General features: G+C 41.6%; 2 protein-coding genes and 1 non-coding gene across 3 annotated transcripts; 2 read left to right on the forward strand and 1 right to left on the reverse strand.

The window, feature by feature from the left end:
- Positions 1-83: 83 nt before the first annotated feature.
- rpl24 (ribosomal protein L24) lies at positions 84-4,038 on the forward strand. Its single transcript, XM_085384386.1, has 6 exons — positions 84-164; positions 291-366; positions 1,017-1,127; positions 2,076-2,212; positions 3,687-3,750; positions 3,909-4,038. The coding sequence occupies exons 1-6, from the start codon at positions 160-162 to the stop codon at positions 3,987-3,989; spliced, it is 474 nt and encodes a 157-aa protein (XP_085240512.1). The 5' UTR covers positions 84-159; the 3' UTR covers positions 3,990-4,038.
- On the forward strand, positions 1,354-1,534 carry LOC146650954 (small nucleolar RNA SNORA23). The gene has a single exon (XR_014908054.1). It is a non-coding gene; the product is annotated as a small nucleolar RNA SNORA23 (small nucleolar RNA).
- A 5,715-nt stretch (positions 4,039-9,753) lies between the features above and the next one.
- mpc2b (mitochondrial pyruvate carrier 2b) lies at positions 9,754-17,204 on the reverse strand. The gene is made up of 5 exons (XM_085384586.1): positions 16,857-17,204; positions 12,833-12,873; positions 12,344-12,428; positions 11,665-11,776; positions 9,754-10,379 (listed from the first exon to the last, which is right to left on the reverse strand). Exons 1-5 carry the CDS (start codon positions 16,948-16,950, stop codon positions 10,331-10,333), a joined length of 381 nt encoding a protein of 126 aa, XP_085240712.1. The 5' UTR covers positions 16,951-17,204; the 3' UTR covers positions 9,754-10,330.
- Positions 17,205-19,799: the final 2,595 nt, after the last annotated feature.

Here is a 19,799-nt window from a genome sequence, read left to right on the forward strand (position 1 = left end):
AAAAAATATATCGTATAGGTTCACTGATTTTAAAGCATTACTGAAACATTAACGGTCAGAATTTTTAAATTTGTTCACAAATATCAATCTCGTAGTCAGTAAATTCCGTTTCCGCATTCGTCATCTTTCTTTCCGGTTTTGTGCCCTCTCGTAGCCATCATGAAGTGAGTGTATGCAATGATATCAAATGCCATCTCAGTATTTAAATAAATACTTTAAGGATGATAAGTACATTGAAAGAAACTATGTACGGTTCTCTTTCGCTGATGATCTGTATTTGTCGTTTTCAGGGTCGAGTTGTGCAGTTTCAGCGGGTATAAAATATACCCCGGCCATGGCCGCCGATACGCCAGGATAGACGGGAAGGTAACTAGCTGGCAAAGTCCGACACCGGTTTCTTCTCGCTCTGTCCCAAAACTATTTTATGAAGATCACTTTACCGGCTCAGCATTAAATATCCCCTGTGAATGTGATTTAAAATTTGTCTATTGAAAGACACACTCACAACGGGCCCAATTGAGTCCTGTATAACCCGCTAATGTTAGCAGCTAAACGATAGCATTTTTAGATTCAGCCACACGGGTGTATTTGACTGCGTTAGTATTATGATAGATAACAGTCATAGAGGCCTATAGGCTCTGTTGACTGTGACTTGTTCTGAAAAGAGCCTACAGGGGTTTTAGATAAAGTGTCATTTATTTGTGTAAGTACATCTAGGAGAAAACAAGATGCATAAGTATGTAGCTTCACTCAAAATGTGGCTCTGTCCTGAGTTGTTGCCTACTACTTATAATTAATGCAGTTAAATTTCGTTATGTATCAAGTTTATGATACTTGTGAACAGTTCCACAATGCAAGGTGTGCTTTAGATTCAGTTTTGTCACATATGACAGACTGCTGTCAGCATCCAAAGTCAGTTTGTAGCTCAGGTGGATAGTACAGGGTGTAATTGTTGTAATTAAAGGCAGACATGAGTAACATTCGGTTATTTAATTATTTATTTTTGTCTTTGTTAGGTGTTCCAGTTTTTGAATGCCAAGTGCGAGTCTGCCTTCCTGGCCAAGAGGAACCCCAGACAGATCAACTGGACTGTGCTGTACAGACGCAAGCACAAGAAGGGCCAGTCTGTAAGTACAATCCTGTATATGAGTTCATCATTTATATTTGTTTACAAGGAGACTGAAGTGAAAATGTAGCTATTTTTCCATGGCAGACAGACTTTGTGGGTCCAGCAGTTAATTGCTGTGTTGATACTGGTCATTTGTGAAACAGATAAACTAATCTTAGCTATTAGATATAAAAGTAGATCGTCACATTTACTCAAGCTCCAATTTATACATCAGACTGGCTGCGGGTGGATGGTGTGCACGGTGTTGGTCCGTGTTACGTGTTGTTGCTCAACTGTGTTTTGCAGACTGAGCAGCAGCGCTCACTCCACACCTGCAGCCACAGAATATCTGGAGATCATAGTACTGGCCTTTGACGTCTTTGCAGACATATTCTCATCGGTCAGCCTCCAAACTCTCCAACATGCTGACAGTTGCTACCTGTGGATGGATTGTGTGTAGTCCTGTTAAAGTAGTTCAAGGATTTGGTGTTGGCTTTGTGAAATTTAAAGGCAAACATAAGAAATGTGTTTTGTTTACAATATGCTGAGTTATTAAAACTTCTGTTACTCACCATTGCTGTAGCATGACAACGTATTTTACTCAATTTATCTCAGGTTTTTAGATTTTCATGGTTACAGCTGTTGACTGTTACGGTTCCTATGGATGGTGATGCATCAGAAAACACGCAAAACTGACTTGTTGGATGGCTAGACACATGCTTTAATACTGATTTTGCCATGCCTTAGATGGCAGTTTGAGAAAATTGGTTAATAACTGTTCATTTATGACTGCAACCACCCCTTTGGCGGTGTAGACTAGAGTAAATATGTAGACACATTTCCTTTCAGATAGATTAGCCACTCATTTCTTTGTGATTAACAGGTTTGTCTTCTATTCTTCATGTGAACATGAAAAACCATTATTTTTTTAAGTAAACCAATGTATTGTATTTTTTTTTTGTAACAGGAAGAGGTGGCAAAGAAGCGTACCCGCCGTGCAGTGAAATTCACGAGGGCCATCACTGGCGCCTCCCTGGCTGAGATCATGGCCAAGAGGAACCAGAAGCCCGAGGTCCGCAAGGCCCAGAGGGAGCAGGCCATCAGGTAAGAGGACAAAGTACCCTGTGTACTTTTTTTTTTTTTTTTTTTTTTTTTTTTTTTTTGTCTTTTTTTGTCTTTTTTTGTCTTTTTTTTTTTTAGTCTTGTGATCTTGAAGGTGATAAAATTGTGTCAGAGTATTATTCGGAATAAAGAAGGGTTGGATTAGAATCCAGTGTAGACGATATTGGCCGACTTGCCCAGAGGTTGCATTGGGCATTTTATTGGTTTCATATTTTTAAGAATGAGATTTAATTGTGTTAGTTTTCATAAAAAAAAAAAAAAGAATTTAATAAAACAGGAGAGTGCCTTTATGAGGGCATTGAAACGCTGACTGCAGGGACTTTTCATAGTAACACAGCAAGAAACAAATGATTTTCTTTGTTTCCCCCTGCAGGCTTAGCTGATACACAAACACAGCAGTCAAATATAATCTGAGTGAACATTAATCTGGGGCTTGCTTCAGCATAATTAAAATAAAGTGAATTACAGGGTGTTGCAGCACTTCCTGATTTAATTCTATTCTGCAGACTGAGTCCACTCTGCTGCTACACTAGACACTTAAATTCCTGATATTCATTACTTCAGGATTAGTTTTATCATCACTGGGCAGGGATAGCTCAGTAGGTAGAGTGGTTGCCCCATGATCGGAAGGTCGGGGGTTCGATTCCCCTTAACAGCTACCCTGAGGTACCCCTGAGCAAGGTACCGTCCCTACACACTGCTCCCCGGGCGCCCAATGGCTGCCCACTGCTTCACTGAGTGAATGGGTTAAATGCAGAGAGCAATTTCCCCACGGGGCTCAATAAAGTACAATAATGTACACACTTTCTTCTTCTTCTTCTTCTTCTTTCTTCTTCTTCATCATCAAAGAACACATCTAACATTACTGAGTGATATTAGCAAAAGTCTCTGAATGCTTCTGGTCCTTTAAACACTCACCGAACAGTCAGAAAACCCCCAATATGAATTCCTGCATGAGAGAACAGCTGCACCTATGAACCTGAACTGATCACAAACATGCTGTATTTAAGCTTAATGTTATTAAAAACAAGAAAATACTGATGCTGCCACCGTCTTTAGATTGTTTTTTAAAGTTGTTGGTATTCTAGTCCAAGAAAATGAGGAAGCCTTTAGAGTTGCAACACTTAATCATTGATTGGAAATATTCAGTAAAAACAGCTTCTGATCAGCCTGTCAGTGTAATCAGTCACTGTAAATAATTACTACAGTGAACACTTTAATAGCACTTCAAGTTCACTTTGTTATTCCAGTCATAATAAAATACGATTATAAAGCATGTTTCTCACAGTGAGTGGCGCAAAAAGGGCTGAGGTCATGAGGAGCAACCAATGCTCAAGTTAAAAATAAAGTATTCAAATACATACATTAAAAAATTATATAAAGAAATTGTTGTTTTGAATTTTTTTTGGTCACTTTGATTGGTTTGGACTAAATTTGGTTCTCTTTGTTCTCTCAGAGCTGCCAAGGAGGCCAAGAAGGCAAAGCAGGCTGCAAAGAAGCCCGCTGCAGCACCTGCAAAGGTAAGAGCCAGTGCTCTGTGTTGAAGTTATTCAATAAGATGTCAAAACAAGTTTTTAGTTTCCCCACTGCATGCTCTTCAGGCTTCACTCGATTATTCAGCAACTTAATTCAAAGTTTTTCTTTGTGCAAGAGCTTAGTTGATTTTCTTCTCCCATAGGCCGCTGCTAAGGCTGCACAGAAACCCAAGATCGCCAAGCCCATGAAGGTCAGCGCACCTCGCGTCGGTGGAAAACGCTAAACCTGACTCGCTGTTTATGGTTGTGAATAAAAATTTTGGTTGACCAACATTTATGCTCTGATTTTCGTATTTATTTGACAACTTTACTGAAGCCCAGGCAGCCCAACGTTTATGTATTTAAATTTATTTTTGTGACAATGAGCCTCATTTCCAAGTTCCATGAATTACAGTATTTGAATATTTTGTTTCAACATGACGGGACCATCATAGTGTGGTGGACAAACTCTTTTGGTGTTGTGGCAGGAAGGACATTCAGCATTAACTGGGTGACTCCTGGGAAATAACTGGACAGCTGAAAGTAGCTTGTGGTGTCAGGATGGTGCTAAAGATTTTACCCCAGCAGCCAGGTTAACCTGTAACAGGAAAGACATGGGTGTAAATACAAATAGCAGTAATGATCTCATTAGGTTTAGTGGTGCATAATTGGAACAGAGCTATTGTCAGGACTGTTCCTGCTTCATTTCAAACAGTCTGTTCAGGTAGTCTCAGGAGCTTTGAAGGAAAGGACTTTGTTTTGTGAAAAAATTTCACCTCCATCCATGAGGCTGCTTTAATCCCAAAAACATCTTCACTAAACTTTAAAGTCCAGTTGCTTTCTTTCCAAGCTCCTGAGACTACTGTGATCTGGATGACTGATAACCTACACAGACATAAGATTATGTTCAGATTATTTACCACAAATAACCTGATATGAACTGAAAAGACATGTTAAGTAAGATTAGCACTTGGCTTGCCTCACTCATTAGATTTGTTGAGCCTGTTTTGAATGGCAAAAAAGTTAAATGACCTCATAGCCATCCTACTCTGACCTTTGTAAACGCCTAATAACACCGGTGAGCGGGATCTAAAGTGGCTCAGGTGGTGCAGGGTGTGTGATCTCTTTCAGATCACTGAATGCTGTCCACACAGAACTTTGCCTTTAAACAGAGCTAAACGTTTTTGTTTTTTTCTTCAATCTTTCATCACACGGCTCCGAAGCTGTTACAGAGTTGTAGTTCACAGTGTAAACAGAAGGGGGAGTTTTTGTTTCATCTTTATCACCTCTCAACCTGAGCTCATCTTATGCAATTAAAGGTGTTTATACTGATGACCCCAGCTCACACCTTTATGCAGTCAGAGAAACAAATGGAGCAAAGCTCTTCCTGGTGACTCAGAAATGATTCAGTGACTGATCAAGTGTTTGAAGGACATTTGCAAGTTTTTATGGCTGCTGCTTTTGTAATAATTAAGCTATGGTTATTTTGATTAGTTTAATTATTATTCAATAAATGTTAATCATGTGAAACAAAGATCCTCAGTGCTTACTAGGTTTAAGTGGTACTTTAAAGCTGAACTTTCACATAAGCAAAACATTTTTTTACTGTTATAGACGTGGAAAAAGGAAATGTTCATGCTGGGTGATCTTTTGCCTTGAAAGTGAGTTGCCTGAGTAACGGAAAACAGTTTATTAGGTACACAGAAATAGTTGGATCTCATTTTGTCTCCAGAACTGGAGCTGGAAGCATTCCTCTGACATTTTGGTCCATGCTGATATGATAGTGTCAAACAGTTGCTGCAGATTCGTCCATGATGCAACTCTTGTGTTGGATTGAGGTCTAGTGACTGTGATACGATTGAGCTTTCTGACATCGAGAGTTATCCTGCTGGAGGCAGCCAGGTGGACACACTGTGGTCATATAGGGACAGACATGGTCAGCAACACTACTCCGGTGCTATAAAGAGTGATCACTTGGTACTGAGGGGTCCATCACACCATCAAAAGCCAGAAGTGTGGATATAAGGCATGGTGGATGCATGCTTTCAGGTCGTTTAAGCAAAATTGACCCTACTATCTGGATGTTGCAGCAGAAATCAAGACACAGCAGGCTAAGAAAAAGGTTTCCAGTCGTCTATCATCCAACTGCGCGCTCAAGCTGGAGGGCTTTCATCTGCTGCGCGCGGACCGGCAGGCCGCTCTCTCCGGTAAAACTAAAGGTGGAGGTGTCTGCTTCTACATCAATAGTGGCTGGTGCACAGATGTAACAGTGATTGCTCAGCACTGCTCTCCCTCTCTGGAATATCTTTTTATTCACTGCAAACCGTTTTATTCTCCGCGGGAGTTTGCTTCATTCATCCTGGCCGCTGTTTACATCCCGCCAGACGCGGATGCGCAAGCAGCTCAGTGCGCACTCGCAGAGCAGATTCTCCACACGGAGCGGACATACCCGGACTCTCTCATCATTGCTCTTGGGGACTTTAACAAAGCCAATCTGAGCCATGAGCTTCCGAAATACAAGCAGTATATTAAATGCCCGACCAGAGAGGAGAGGACATTGGACCACTGCTACAGCACGATCAGCGGGGCCTATCGCGCGGTGCCGCGCGCTTCACTCGGACTTTCTGATCACGTCATGATCCACCTAATCCCCGCGTACAGACAGAGGCTGAAGCTCTCCAAACCTGTCGTGAGGACCAAAAAACTGTGGAGCAACGAGGCTGTGGAGGAGCTTCGCACGTGTTTGGAGACCACAGACTGGGACACAATGAAGGCTGCTTCTAACAGCTTGGACGAGTTTACGGACACTGTCACCTCCTATATCCACTTCTGTGAGGACAGCATTGTGCCATCACGCACCAGGGTGAGTTATAACAATGACAAACCCTGGTTTACTCCTAAACTCAAAAAGCTGTGGCTGGAAAAGAGTAAGGCGTTCAGAAGCGGAGACAGGGACTGCTACAGAGAGGCCAAGTACAGGTTCACTAAAGAAGTGGACATTGCCAAACATCAGCACTCTGAGAAGATGCAGCAGCAGATCTCAGAGAATGACTCGGCCTCTGTGTGGAAAGGTTTTAGGAATATTACAAACTACAAGCCTAAAACCCCCCACTCCACTGATGACTTGCTCTTAGCCAACACCCTCAACGACTTCTACTGCCGTTTTGACGAGCCATCAGGCAGCCTTCACACCTCCAACGACCCCAACAATAGAGGCACTTTGGACACTCATTCCCCCACCTCTCCCCCCTCCATAGAGCCATCACCACCTTCAAACTGTTCACCTGCAACACCCGCCCCCTCACCCCACACAAAAGAGGATTTCACACCACCTCCTCCGACCACAACTCTTCATATTCATGAAGCAGATGTGAGGAAGCAATTTAGGAGTCTGAATGCTCGGAAAGCTCCCGGCCCAGACGGTGTGTCTCCTGCCACCCTCAGACACTGTGCAAACGAGCTGGCCCCAGTGTTTTCTGGCATCTTCAACTCCTCACTGCAGGCATGTCATGTGCCTGCCTGCTTCAAGTCCTCTACCATAATCCCTGTCCCCAAGAAACCTAGGATCACTGGACTAAATGACTACAGACCCGTGGCTCTGACATCTGTGGTCATGAAGTCATTTGAGCGCCTAGTTCTCTCCCATCTCAAGACCCTCACGGCCCCCCTCCTGGACCCCCTGCAGTTTGCATATAGAGCCAACAGGTCTGTAGACGACGCCATCAACATGGCCCTACACTTCATTCTGCAGCATCTGGACTCCCCAGGAACCTACGCCAGGATCCTGTTTGTGGACTTCAGCTCTGCCTTCAACACCATCCTTCCAGACCATCTCCGAGGCAAGCTTTCCCAGATGAATGTGCCTGATCCCATCTGCCGGTGGATCACTGACTTCCTGACGGACAGGAAGCAGCACGTGAGGCTGGGGAAGAATGTCTCGGACTCCCGGACCATCAGCACCGGCTCCCCTCAGGGCTGTGTTCTTTCTCCTCTGCTCTTCTCCCTGTACACCAACTGCTGCACCTCCACCCACCAGTCTGTCAAGCTAATCAAGTTTGCAGATGACACCACCGTTATTGGACTCATCTCTGACGGGGATGAGTCTGCCTACAGGAGGGAGGTTGAACGTCTGGTGTCTTGGTGCAGCCACAACAACCTGGTGCTGAATGCCCAGAAGACAGTGGAGATTATTGTGGACTTCAGGAAGCACACAGCCCCACTCCCCCCCATCATCCTGACTGACACCCCCATCACCTCTGTGGACTCATTCCGCTTCCTGGGTACCACCATCACCCAGGACCTGAAGTGGGAGCCCACCATCACCTCCGTCATCAAGAAAGCCCAGCAGAGGATGTACTTCCTGAGGCAGCTGAAGAAATTCAACCTGCCAACACGGACGATGATGCAATTCTACACTGCAATCATCGAGTCCATCCTCACCTCCTCCATCACCGTGTGGTACGCTGGAGCCACTATCAGGGACAAACAGAGACTGCAGCGTGTTGTGCGCTCTGCTGAGAAGGTGATTGGCTGCAGACTCCCATCTCTGCAGGACCTGTACACCTCCAGGACACTGCGGCGTGCAGCCCGGATCTCAGCTGACCCTTCTCACCCTGGACACAGTCTGTTTGACCTGCTCCCCTCAGGCAGGAGGCTCCGGTCCATTCGCACCAGAACCTCTCGCCACAAGAACAGTTTCTTCCCCTCTGCTGTTGGACACATGAACAATAACCACATGACTGTCCCCGCCACTAACACATGACCCTACGCTGTGTCACTGCATCATTTCATGTCTGGCACTGATCACCACCTGCACTCATGTATATATCTTTCTACGTAGCACTCATAATTCTTATTCTCATGTATATATGTTTGGCACTGATCACCACCTGCACTCATGTATATATCTTTCTACGTAGCACTCATAATTCTTATTTTCATGTATATATCTCATGTATATCTCATGCACATATCTTTCTTTCTACATAGCACTTTAATTCTTATTGTCTGCACTGAAGCACCGCAGCAATTTCCTAATGTTGTAAACCTCAACATCTGGCAATAAACCCATTCTGATTCTGATTCTGATTTTAGTCATGCTGTTTGAGTTTCATTTGAATTATTGTTGCCTTCCTTTCAGCTGGAAGCAGTCTGGCCATTCGCCTTTGACATCAAAAAGGCATTTTCACCCAGGGAACTGCTGCTCACTGTGTATTTTCTTTCGAAAACTTGGAGGTGGTTGAGGAAAATTGCCAGTAGATTAGCACTCAAACCACGCCTCCTTCACAGTCACTTAAATCACCTTTCTTCCAAATTGTGATGCTCAGTTTGAACTTTGTGAGGTCGGCCATGTTTACATGCCAAAATGGACTGAGAATTAGCCATGTGATTGGCTGATTAGATGAGCAGTTGAACATGTATACCTAATACAGTGGCCCCTGAAATATACATTCCTCCACAAATGGTGGATCCCATCATTCCAGCTGTTCTTAGAGGAGCACTGTAATAAGTGAAGCGATGTTAGTGCGGAAAAATGTTGATCTCTTATTATTCTTAGTCAATGCTAAAAATTTAAATCAGCTGTAGGCATCAAACCATATTTATTAGCATTAGACAGTCATCACAGAGCCATAACGATCAATCCTCAAAAGTGCCATTTGTTCAAACAGTCTTCTAATTAATTGTTAGCACTAATTATTGCTAAATTAGTCAGGGGTTAATTTATACAATGGGAAGACCTCAAATAATTATTGTTACACAAAAACTATAAAACACCTTCATCAGAACAACAATTTTGATAATAGAGCGCTGTTAGTGTGTCAGTACGTGCTACCAATCAAGACAAGGCTTCAGAGGTTAAATATGTTGCATTAGGTAAGTATTCCTGAAACACAATTAGAAAATAACAGTATCTTCCTATACAGTTTTGACTGCAAATTTTTAATCAAGTAATTCATAAATCAACATTTGAGTTCACACAGATTTAAAGTCATTAAATGGAAGAAATCGTTACACGGTAATCAATGACAATTTAATGATCTCAAGCGGGACATGATGATCAAATTATAAATAAATCAAAAGGTTAAGTGCAATGACATCCTTAATTTCATCTGGACACATTCCTTAAACCATGTTCAACACAACTCTAAGAGTTACATGTTTCGTTTTTTTGGGAATTGTCTGCCTGAGGTACTGATTGCTACACCTGAAAAATCGATGATGGAAAAGGCAAAGACCTCCCAGCAAGTGTGCAAGATATAAAGGATGAACTTAAATTAAACACTGTACAATCACAGAACATGTTGAACAAGAAGTATTTGTGCGTTGATGACCATTCTTGAGCGTGTGTTGACTACAGTTTAAAAAGAAAAAAGCAAAAAAAAAAGCTTTGTTTTCCTTCCCTCCCTCAGCACACCCTGAGGAAATGTGAAACTTAAAGAAAAGTGCATATTTCCAACAGGGACAACAGGCTTAATGTGGTAGAACAATGGTTATTATGGCATGGATGTTATGGAGACAGCATGGTGTGATGTCGAGATGATAAGAAGTCTCCCTTTTAGTCCGCTGCAATGGAGCGTCGATACACTCAGGACTCCGCAGCCTGTTTGGCCTCCGCCTTCTTATCCTGCTCGTACCTGTTAGATGATTAAAAACAAACAAACAAACAAAACAAAACAAAAACATTGTTTAAATTGCCTCTTAACTAAAAATAGTGTTCCATGTTAACTATGGCCAAAGCTTCAGATAAGGACCATAAAATAATCCCAGTGAGCTCAGATGTCTGCTGAAGAAACTGACCAATCAGATGAAAGTGGGGCTTAAAGAGACAGGAACTCAAACTTTCAGAGAGACCATGAACTGATGTGCTGCATCAAGTACTAGCTGAACGTGAAATAATAATAAATAAAATATAGAAATCGTGCAAAGCTACTTTGGTAGAGTTCTAGAATACAAATAAAGATACTTTCAGCTGCTCCCTTATTTCCCAAGGGAGTACCACAGAGGAAGGATGCCTTCCTCACACAACCCTCCCATTTGTCCAGGTATGGGACCATCACTAAGAGTGCAATAGCTTGTGATCCCCCCCCCCGGACTGGCTTTCGTGTCTCCTCTTGGGCTTGAACTGGGATATTGTGGATGTGCCGGGAAGCTATGTTCACTAAAACACTAAAAATCTAGTGGTATGAATACTTAGCAGCAACTCATCTCAGCGAAGGGACTAGTTTGTGTAGCAAAACTGAATTCCAAGAATCACTTGACTGATACACTACTGTGCAAAAGTCTCAAATCAAGTCATTTTTAAAAACTTGTTTCCGATGAGCTAAACTTTCCTGTAATTTTTTTTTTTAAGTCCTGTTGAGCAATAGTTCTCCAGACTTTGTGAAGGTCTTTCAACATTGTTGAGACAGGTTTTTGCTGTCTCAGCAAATGGTGTTGGAGATCTTGCCAAAATTTAATAACAGTGCAGAAAAGTACAGACTGGCCTCCCCAGTCCAAAGAAGAGATTTGAATATCCTTCACAAAGCCTGGGGAACTATTCCTGAAGACTACTTAGATAAATGAGAAGAAAGCTGTCAAAGAGAGTTCAGTGTGTGTTGAAGAATAAAAGGTGGTCTTAACAAATATTGACTTGTAATTGAACTCTCCTCTGATAGAGTTCAGCTGACACTAGAAAGCAAAGCACACATGAAGACTACACTACATTATACATTCACTATAGCTACAGCACTCTAGGGTCAAACATTAACATGCCTGCATGATTTCATATCAGTAATGATTAAGAAATAAGCACTCTACATAAGGCTACTGTGCAATTATCTTGCATTCCTTATTATAACTAATCTTTAAAATGCTTCTAACAGTGATTATGAGCTCATGTAACCCACTGGCAGAAACATCATTTACTGTGCATTCACACACCTCCAGATCCTGTAAAGCTGTGAGGCTCCGGCACTGCCGACAAAGAAGTTGACAGCAAACAGGTTCCAGTTTTTCGGGATGATAACCAACGAATATCTGGACCAGATGAGCCCTGATGGAGAAACAGAACAGGAGGAGTGAACGTGACGCACACTGATGGTACACCAGGGTCACTCCTCAGGACAGAGTCTGTGTTTTGGCCAAAGAGTCGCAGATAAGATTTGTTTGAAGAGACATAGTGCAAAAAAAAGTGGAACAAAACAGGCGACCTTTAACACAGATTGGTTAAAAAAATAAAAAATAAAAAATGAATATGGAAAAACCTGAAAACTGAACAGAGATCAAGTAACGAGATGTGAAATGTACAACAACAACTCAAGGCAGAGCTTAAGAACTACAAACTATGCATTACCTCTTTCAAAGTTTAAACCAGGATTAAGTTTCCAGTTAACCTTTTACTCACTGAAAACCCTAAATTAAGAAAAAGACTCAAAGGTGTCGACCAGCTGTGAACTCTGCCCAAGGGGAATATTCTGCAAAAGCCCCAGAGAAAGACTTACCAGGGAAACTTTTCCATTAAACTGTCCATTGTCTCGCACAAAACCCATTTGGATGTACGTACGCGTTTATTCCAAACTGACACATTATGAAGTCGACTTGAGTTTCGGTGTCGTCTCACCTGTGGCCGTCAGCACTGCAGACTGAGAGGTACTGAGTTTGTCTGCTGGTCGAGTCATATCAGCCAAACCAGCTCCAACCAGACCCTGTAGAGAAGAGACTGATGTATTTACTCCATTAATGATCAGTCAGTTTTAAATGAGAATCCCAATAATCACACAGTGGTAGTGACAGGTTTTTAAAAAATAAAATATTCTGGAATAACTATAGACCCATAAAAACAAAACAAAAAAAACATCCAAATAACACAATCTTCTTATTGACAGAACTGCCACGTGTGACAAATTTCATCCGAAGGAGTCAAGAGTTAACAAGGGAACTACTTGTGTCAGATAATGTGCGAGCTACAGGGTAAGAGGCTTAACTGCTGACTGTCTGCTAATGAGGTGCGGATAAAGGCATGCTTGGTAGCAGTTTTGAATAAATCATATTTTTAAAGTCTGTCTGCACTTTATGCTGTGGCTTACGAGCTGGGTGAATGTGCACTTACCCATTTAAACACTGGGGCCCAGAAGAAAACAGTTTTCGGACCTACAGAAAAAACAAAACATAAAATCACACCGTTTAGTTTTCCAGAGGTAACCAGCTTTCCCACAGTATTAACCATACACAATACATTTGAGGATAAATAAAAGCTCCTGATATGAAGGCTGTTTCTCTTATAGAAAATTATACAATGACAACCCAGGTTTGAGCTCATTTAGAAACTGGTGGTTGAGGGGTGGAAAATAAAAACACATAAATAAATAGCTACAGCACAGAAGTGTTATATTTTGGTAGTGATACTGCATCATCTCATGTACCACCCTCCTATTAATTGAGCAGACTTGTATTAAATAAGCAAACATATGACACTTATGCTGGCATAAGTGGTTGCTGGTTGGCCAGAGCTTGAGGACATCGCACACTCACGACTACTCCTGACTGCAAGGCGATTGCACAGGTCGCCTTTTTTCAGGCAGGATGCTGTCAGCTCAATCCACTCTGATTTTCAAATGTTTGCAAATAATCGCTGTCTAATTTATAAATGCAGAAACTGCTAACATGTTGCCATCACTCTGAATACGTTCCTGCTAGCATCAACTGGCTGCCAGCTAGTTGCATTCTGTTTATGTTTCAATAGAAGAGGAAGGCTGCTGAGCGTAAATGCAGTGGTCAATATGAATTTCTATTTATGCAGTCAGCAGGAGATATGGGATGTTTGACGATTTATCGCAGTTAACTGCCGAATTATCAGAAACAAACTGCGTGTAATTGCCAACTTGACCCCATTCAGTTGCAGGCTGATCGACTGTCTTATGGCAGATTTAATCACAACTTTATCTTATTGACTAAAACAGATATTGAAAAAGGTAAACTTTGACACAATTTGCATTTAACAAAAATTTGTTAAACTCACTATGAGTTACTGCAGTACTCAACATATCGCAAAATGTTAGAGACCACAAGAACCTTGTAACTGGAGAGAAGTACTGCGATAACATTGTATTGAGGGGTGTCTGGAGATTTTCATCACCAACAGTATCACCGTTACACATTTTGTCCACAGGAAAATACTGTGAAGCTGACTTTTACTCTCTGTGCTCACAAAAAGATAATTTGTGTCAAGAGGATTGATAATAAAAATGTTCTGTTCTGTTTCTATACTTTCATATATTTTGGGTGGTCAGTTATCAAGTTTAAATGTCACTTTATAAACAAAACCAATTCAGAGATCAGCACATTAATAGATTCTGAAAGCAACAACTAGCTGCAGTCCTTAATGTAATAAAAGACCATGTGATAACATTGCCACAGTTTTTTTTTTTTTGTTTTTTTTTTTTTAAAATAGCAATACCTTTACACCTTTGAACTCCTGTCAAACAAACACCACCTCAACAACCCTGATGCAATCGTGGCGTTATTACATCAGAACTGGAAAGCAGCAACAGAAAACATCAGATGATCAGGACATCACAGCACTGGCTGTTAACACTCAAAATATAATGCTCGTATTTGAGCTCACTGAGTTTTTCCTGCTTAAGACATCCAAGCTCTGGAAGAGTGAAAAGCTCAAATCAAAACCACACCAATGGATCTGAGTGTCACAGATCAAACACTCGGTGTCTGTGAGCCACTGGGAGGAGACTCACAAAGACTTAATTAGCCACAGCACAGTGAAGAAAAGCTGCTGGTCTGGAATCAGCATTCCCGGCAGCGCTGCGGGGCAAAACAGAAACTAGAGCGTTTGTGGCTGCCAATCATCTTTGAGGGAGTTGGCTTTTGTCTCCACCCCTTCATACCTGATCAGAAAAGTTGTCCTTGACAACCCCGGAGCTCCAGTACCCTTTCTCAGACAAATCTAAGACCAGTATCACCAGTGACACTAGTTACTCCTTAACCAAGATCCCTTTAGATAATATCAAGTGTCCTCAATACATAAGCAAGACTTACGAGAAACACCTTCAGTTTAGTTTGTGCTTCAAATGAGAGCTAAAGATTTTAGCACAGTGTTCTGAAGGGCATTGCTGCTTAATTATAGTGTGTTATACTCGTAGGCGATTCTTCTGTATTTATACTACCCTGACTGATAAATAGTGACAAAATATACCTTCATGAGGGAAAGTGGGAGGTGAGTGCACAAATACCAGAAATGTTCAGTGTGCATTGCAACTCACTGGATAAGGATGATATAGACATGGCCAAATTTGTTATTGGGTCTGGTTTTATTTAGAGTTTATCGTCATCTTTAAATCGTTAAAAACAAAACAAAGAAACAAACAACAAAAAACAAAAAACACCAAAACTGTCAAATAGAAATATGGAGCTACCAATTATGGGGGTCCCCTTGAGAAGAATAATCGAGCATCTAAAAGTAGTCAAGTTTATTCTACACCTCCTACTTCACTCTGCTCAGTGTAGGTGCCGCACGGCCACGCTCCTGGAAATCTAGTCTGTTCTGAGAGGTTAGCCAGCATGATAAAAACAAACAACAGTGATCATGTTGTCCCCAACAAATCCCTTTATGAACAAACTGTTGCCTCCAACTTTCTCAGCACGGCCTTTAAGTTAGGTGTGTGGCAAATTTGTCGGGGGACAAAACAAGTGGGTGCCAAAATCTGGATTTCAGCTGTGCAGAGCATAGATTTGATTGAAGTGAGCTGTGTTTGTGTCCCTGCTGTGCTTGATACCAGGCACACAAAAAAGTAAGTTAGAACAGTTTTATTTGCAGATTTAGCAAGGATCATATCCAGGATACCTGAGCACAAAGAAGGAGGGGTGTCACCAAATAGAAACATTACCCACTTTATCCAAGCTCAGATGATGTGCAGCAGTAACAAGAGGACACCGCATTCAAAAATAGAAGTAATCCACAGGGTCTTTAGCTGCCCTGATGCATGCAACTCATGCATTACATTTTAAGAGTAAGTATGCAGATTCGGCACTGAAATAAGGAGGTGCTGCTGAAACAGCTGGCTGCATCTGGATTACGTTGAGACAGCTGCTTATTCTTTGAGGCAGTGCCAAACAAGCTGCTGGGAGGACATGGTCACTGTTCCATTTATCTCGGAAGTTTTATGCCAGAGCATGATGTCACTCCTGAGTTTAAAACTTGCCAGTTGTAAAGCCGGAAAAGCGAGGATGTTTTTCTACCCTGCGAGGTAGAGCAATTCATTCATCACTAGCTAGTGCACGTTCATAGATAGAGCTTGGTCTGTTCCCTGTGTATTAAGTCACAAACACACAACACTTACAGTACACAAGCCAAGTTTTACTAATTTTTTTGTCCACTGTTGTAATGGTGGACCATAAATTAGGCCAACCTTTTAAGTTGACTGGAGGGCATTCCAGCTGAAACTTCCATCTTGGAAGTCAGCATTTCTGATTTCAGATGGAATGGAACATATCTGTGATTCACAGTTAAGTAGATAAATAACAGAAGTAAAGCCTGAACAGAAAAAAGTAGCAGAGAGCATAACGGGTTTTTTACTTCTGCAATCAAACAGATTTTGACCTTCCACCAAAAGAAGAAAATCAGTTTTTGTGCAAGTTGGGCTTAATTTATTCAAAACCAAGTTACGACCAGGAAGCAGCATGAACTTCTGTTTAGCCAACCTTAACTATATGAAACCAATCAGGCTTACATTCATAGTCACTCTCCAGAGGCACAATACTACTTTTCTTATCAAACCGAGCATGCGACTACATAGTTTAGTGATAAAGGACTGATTGAAATGCACAGTTAAACACCCAGAACGCGATAAACTGAATGAAAGTGGGTTTGGCTTCCTCCACAGACCGAGGTTCTTGGCTCAGCCCGCGTTATCCCGGAAGGTTACAGATTACACTGACAGCGCAAACACAATTAATTTCATGCAGCTCGGGCATCGGCGCAAGAGGTGCTACTGTGATCCCTGAACGATGCGGTGCAGAAAGGTCAGTGCATCCTCATCCCATATCACGGCTGGACAGGGCGGCTGCGGTCACCCACCTCCCAATACCAAACAAACTCATTACGGTCAACTGTGTCTTACCTGCCGGGTGGTTGTACACAGGTCTCAGCTTGGCGGGCAGCATGTGCTCGATCCTGTCCAAAATCCTGTGATAGGACGCTCTGAGCGCAGCCATGATGAAGGTGTTGATAATGAATGCGAGAGATGAGCGGAAACTTAGTAGCAAGCTCGCAAAACTGTTAGCTCGGCGAGTAGCTAGAGACCTTTAAAAGCTGTTTGTGAGATTTAGATACGGCTCAGAGAGGATCCTGCTGTCGACCTTCTCCCGGTGGTACTGTGACCGCGGCTAATGGTGCTAACTGTCAGTAGCTTCTCCCACTCTGACACGACGAGGTGACTTTCTGTACGATGCAACCTACCGCGTGACGGCGGGGCTATAGGTTTGCGCTATTCTCATTGGGCACTGCGGTCATACCCATGATGTGATTGGTTTACACAGGCCTGTTAGGTTATTGGCACAGTTTGTGCCAACTGGGTGGAGCTAAAAGTAAGAACAAGTGGAAGAAACATTGGACCAGACGCCTGGTTAAAGAAAATAGTAATGATGAGATATTGTATTTTATGCTTGAGGGCCAGAGAATGTTTAACAGGAGGGAAAAACCTTACAGGATAGATATATGTGCAATATGTGCAATAAATTGTCCAATGGGTCTAATGTGCAGCCATGAACTACACATATAATATTGTAAAAGTGATGAGACATTTAATGCACAGAAGATATCGTTACTGTGCAAAGTCTTTCGCCTCCCCATATTTTTTATTTATTTTTTGCTGGCAACTCTGGTAAACAAGATCAGAGATTTCTTGAAATGTGTGCAGATGTGGTGAGAAATTAAGATGCACTCATCATGGACGTGAATGTTATGGTAATTTGGAGCTTTTAATGATTTCTCGGAGCTGTTCTTTTTCCTAAGTAATATGACTCAACAATATACATTGAAGTTTGAATTTTGTTTTAGAGTTTCTCTTATCCACACTAGTGATGGGAAATTCTGACTCTTTTTAGAGAACCGGCTCATTCAGCTCGACTCACTAAAAAGTGCCGGCTCTTCCAATAGCCAACAGGCACTTCAGGTTGTTTTGTTACTTTAATTAATTTATTATTAACAACAATATAAAATTATGCACAAAAGGAATTACTAATGCAAAAAAAAAAAGTGGTTTTATTTATATATGTTTATAGATAAATATATACGGTGGCCCCTAGAGACAAAGCACGTACACACTACAAAGCATGTTGCTAGTGTTAACTGAACTTCCTTACACAATTGAAAGCATATGTGTATTGTTTGTGTATTTATACACAAACACTCATATATGTTCAAATAATAATTGTAAAAAAATGTTTATTTACCAAATTCGGTCATTGGTACTTCCTGGCTTGTGTAGCCACTAGGTAACAAAATCTCAACACTGCCCCTTGCATCGAAAAAAAGTGCGAGAGAGAGGGTGAGAGAAAGAACTTGTTGGAAGCTTCACTAAAGATTTGGTTCTGCACGCTATAAGCAAAATAAAAGAGGCAAGGAAATTGCCTCCAGGGGCAGATAAAGCCATTATGAACAGGTTTACCCACAGGATTTGGGCTAAAATTTTGTCCCAAAACCTTAAAATGTCCTTAAAGAACACTGAAGAAGTCAGTGTGAAAGTTGCGTTTTCAAAAATACCTGGGTACATGTGGACATAGCCTAAGTGGATAACATTTTTAATTAGAATTATTTGTTGTAAAGGTTAAAACCAGACTAGTTTAAAATAATAGGCTCATGAACCACCTGGTTGAAAAAAAAATGTCACCACAGGAATGTTACAATAGGTATAGGCTGCTGGAGGACTCCCATGATGCACTGAGTATTTCCTCTCCAGTCAACTTTCTCATTCAACATGTGTTAATAGACCTCTCTGCTGAGTCATACTTGTTATTAATCTCTGGCTCTCTTCCACAGCATGTCCTTTATTCCGTCTTCCTTCTCTCACCCCAACCGGTCGCAGCAGATGGCCGCCCCTCCCTGAGCCTGGTTCTGCTGGAGGTTTCTTCCTGTTAAAAGGGAGTTTTTCCTTCCCACTGTCACCAAAGGGCTTGCTCATAGGGGGTCATATGATTGTTATGAATGTAGTGACAGCGTAAAGACAGCCTGTTCTTCTGATTTTCAGATGAATTTTGGGAGCCATTTTAACATTGGTTTCTATGGAAAAGTTGCAGCGAGGAGGGTGTGCATTGGTGAAATTTCTGAAAGAACCATAACATCTATTACAATAATAATAACATTGGATGAAAGAGGACAACGATGGCTACGTTTTGACGGTAAAATGATGGCTGTAGAGCAAACGCTGTGTTCATAGCAGCAGTTTAAAGAGAAGATTTTAAGATAAATTTTCCCCCTGCTCCCACTCTAGCAGTTGACCTGTCTCCTCCAACATTCCGTCCCACACACAACCATTATAAACTCTGAAACAGGTGAAAAAAAGGCATGAAACTTAAAGTAGAGCTGAAGAAAAAGTATAAACAATATTGAAAAGATAAATACCAGTTGAATAGTTCAATGTCTTGGCTTTGTTTTAAAGTTTGAATGGTGGTTCTAGGTCAACGTATGTGAAGGTAGATACAGTTGAAAGGGGAGTAACTTGAATGAGGATTTGAAGGGTTTCCCCACTGAAATACATCATAAATATTTGTTGAAGGAAGTTGAATAATTTAAAAAATATAAAAGTTAAAAATGAGAAAAATACAAGCAGTCATGTCCAAAAGAAGAGGAATCTAACGGTGGTTGAATGGTTTTTCTAAGTTGAACGGAGATAGATGCCAAAAAACATACGGAATATGAAAAGTAAAAGAACAATCACCACCCACGCTAATTAATAGTTTATGCCATTTAAATGTCATGCAGCTGTGTCAGAGATTAGCTTAAACCCCGCCCCCAAACCTTTGAAGGTTCAACTTCAAAGGAAAGTGGATGACGTCACAGTGGC

This window comes from Rhamphochromis longiceps, linkage group LG16 (assembly GCF_057381845.1).
Source record: "Rhamphochromis longiceps isolate RC_006_pf linkage group LG16, R_longiceps_female_GT1.1, whole genome shotgun sequence".
Classification (NCBI taxonomy): domain Eukaryota; kingdom Metazoa; phylum Chordata; class Actinopteri; order Cichliformes; family Cichlidae; genus Rhamphochromis; species Rhamphochromis longiceps.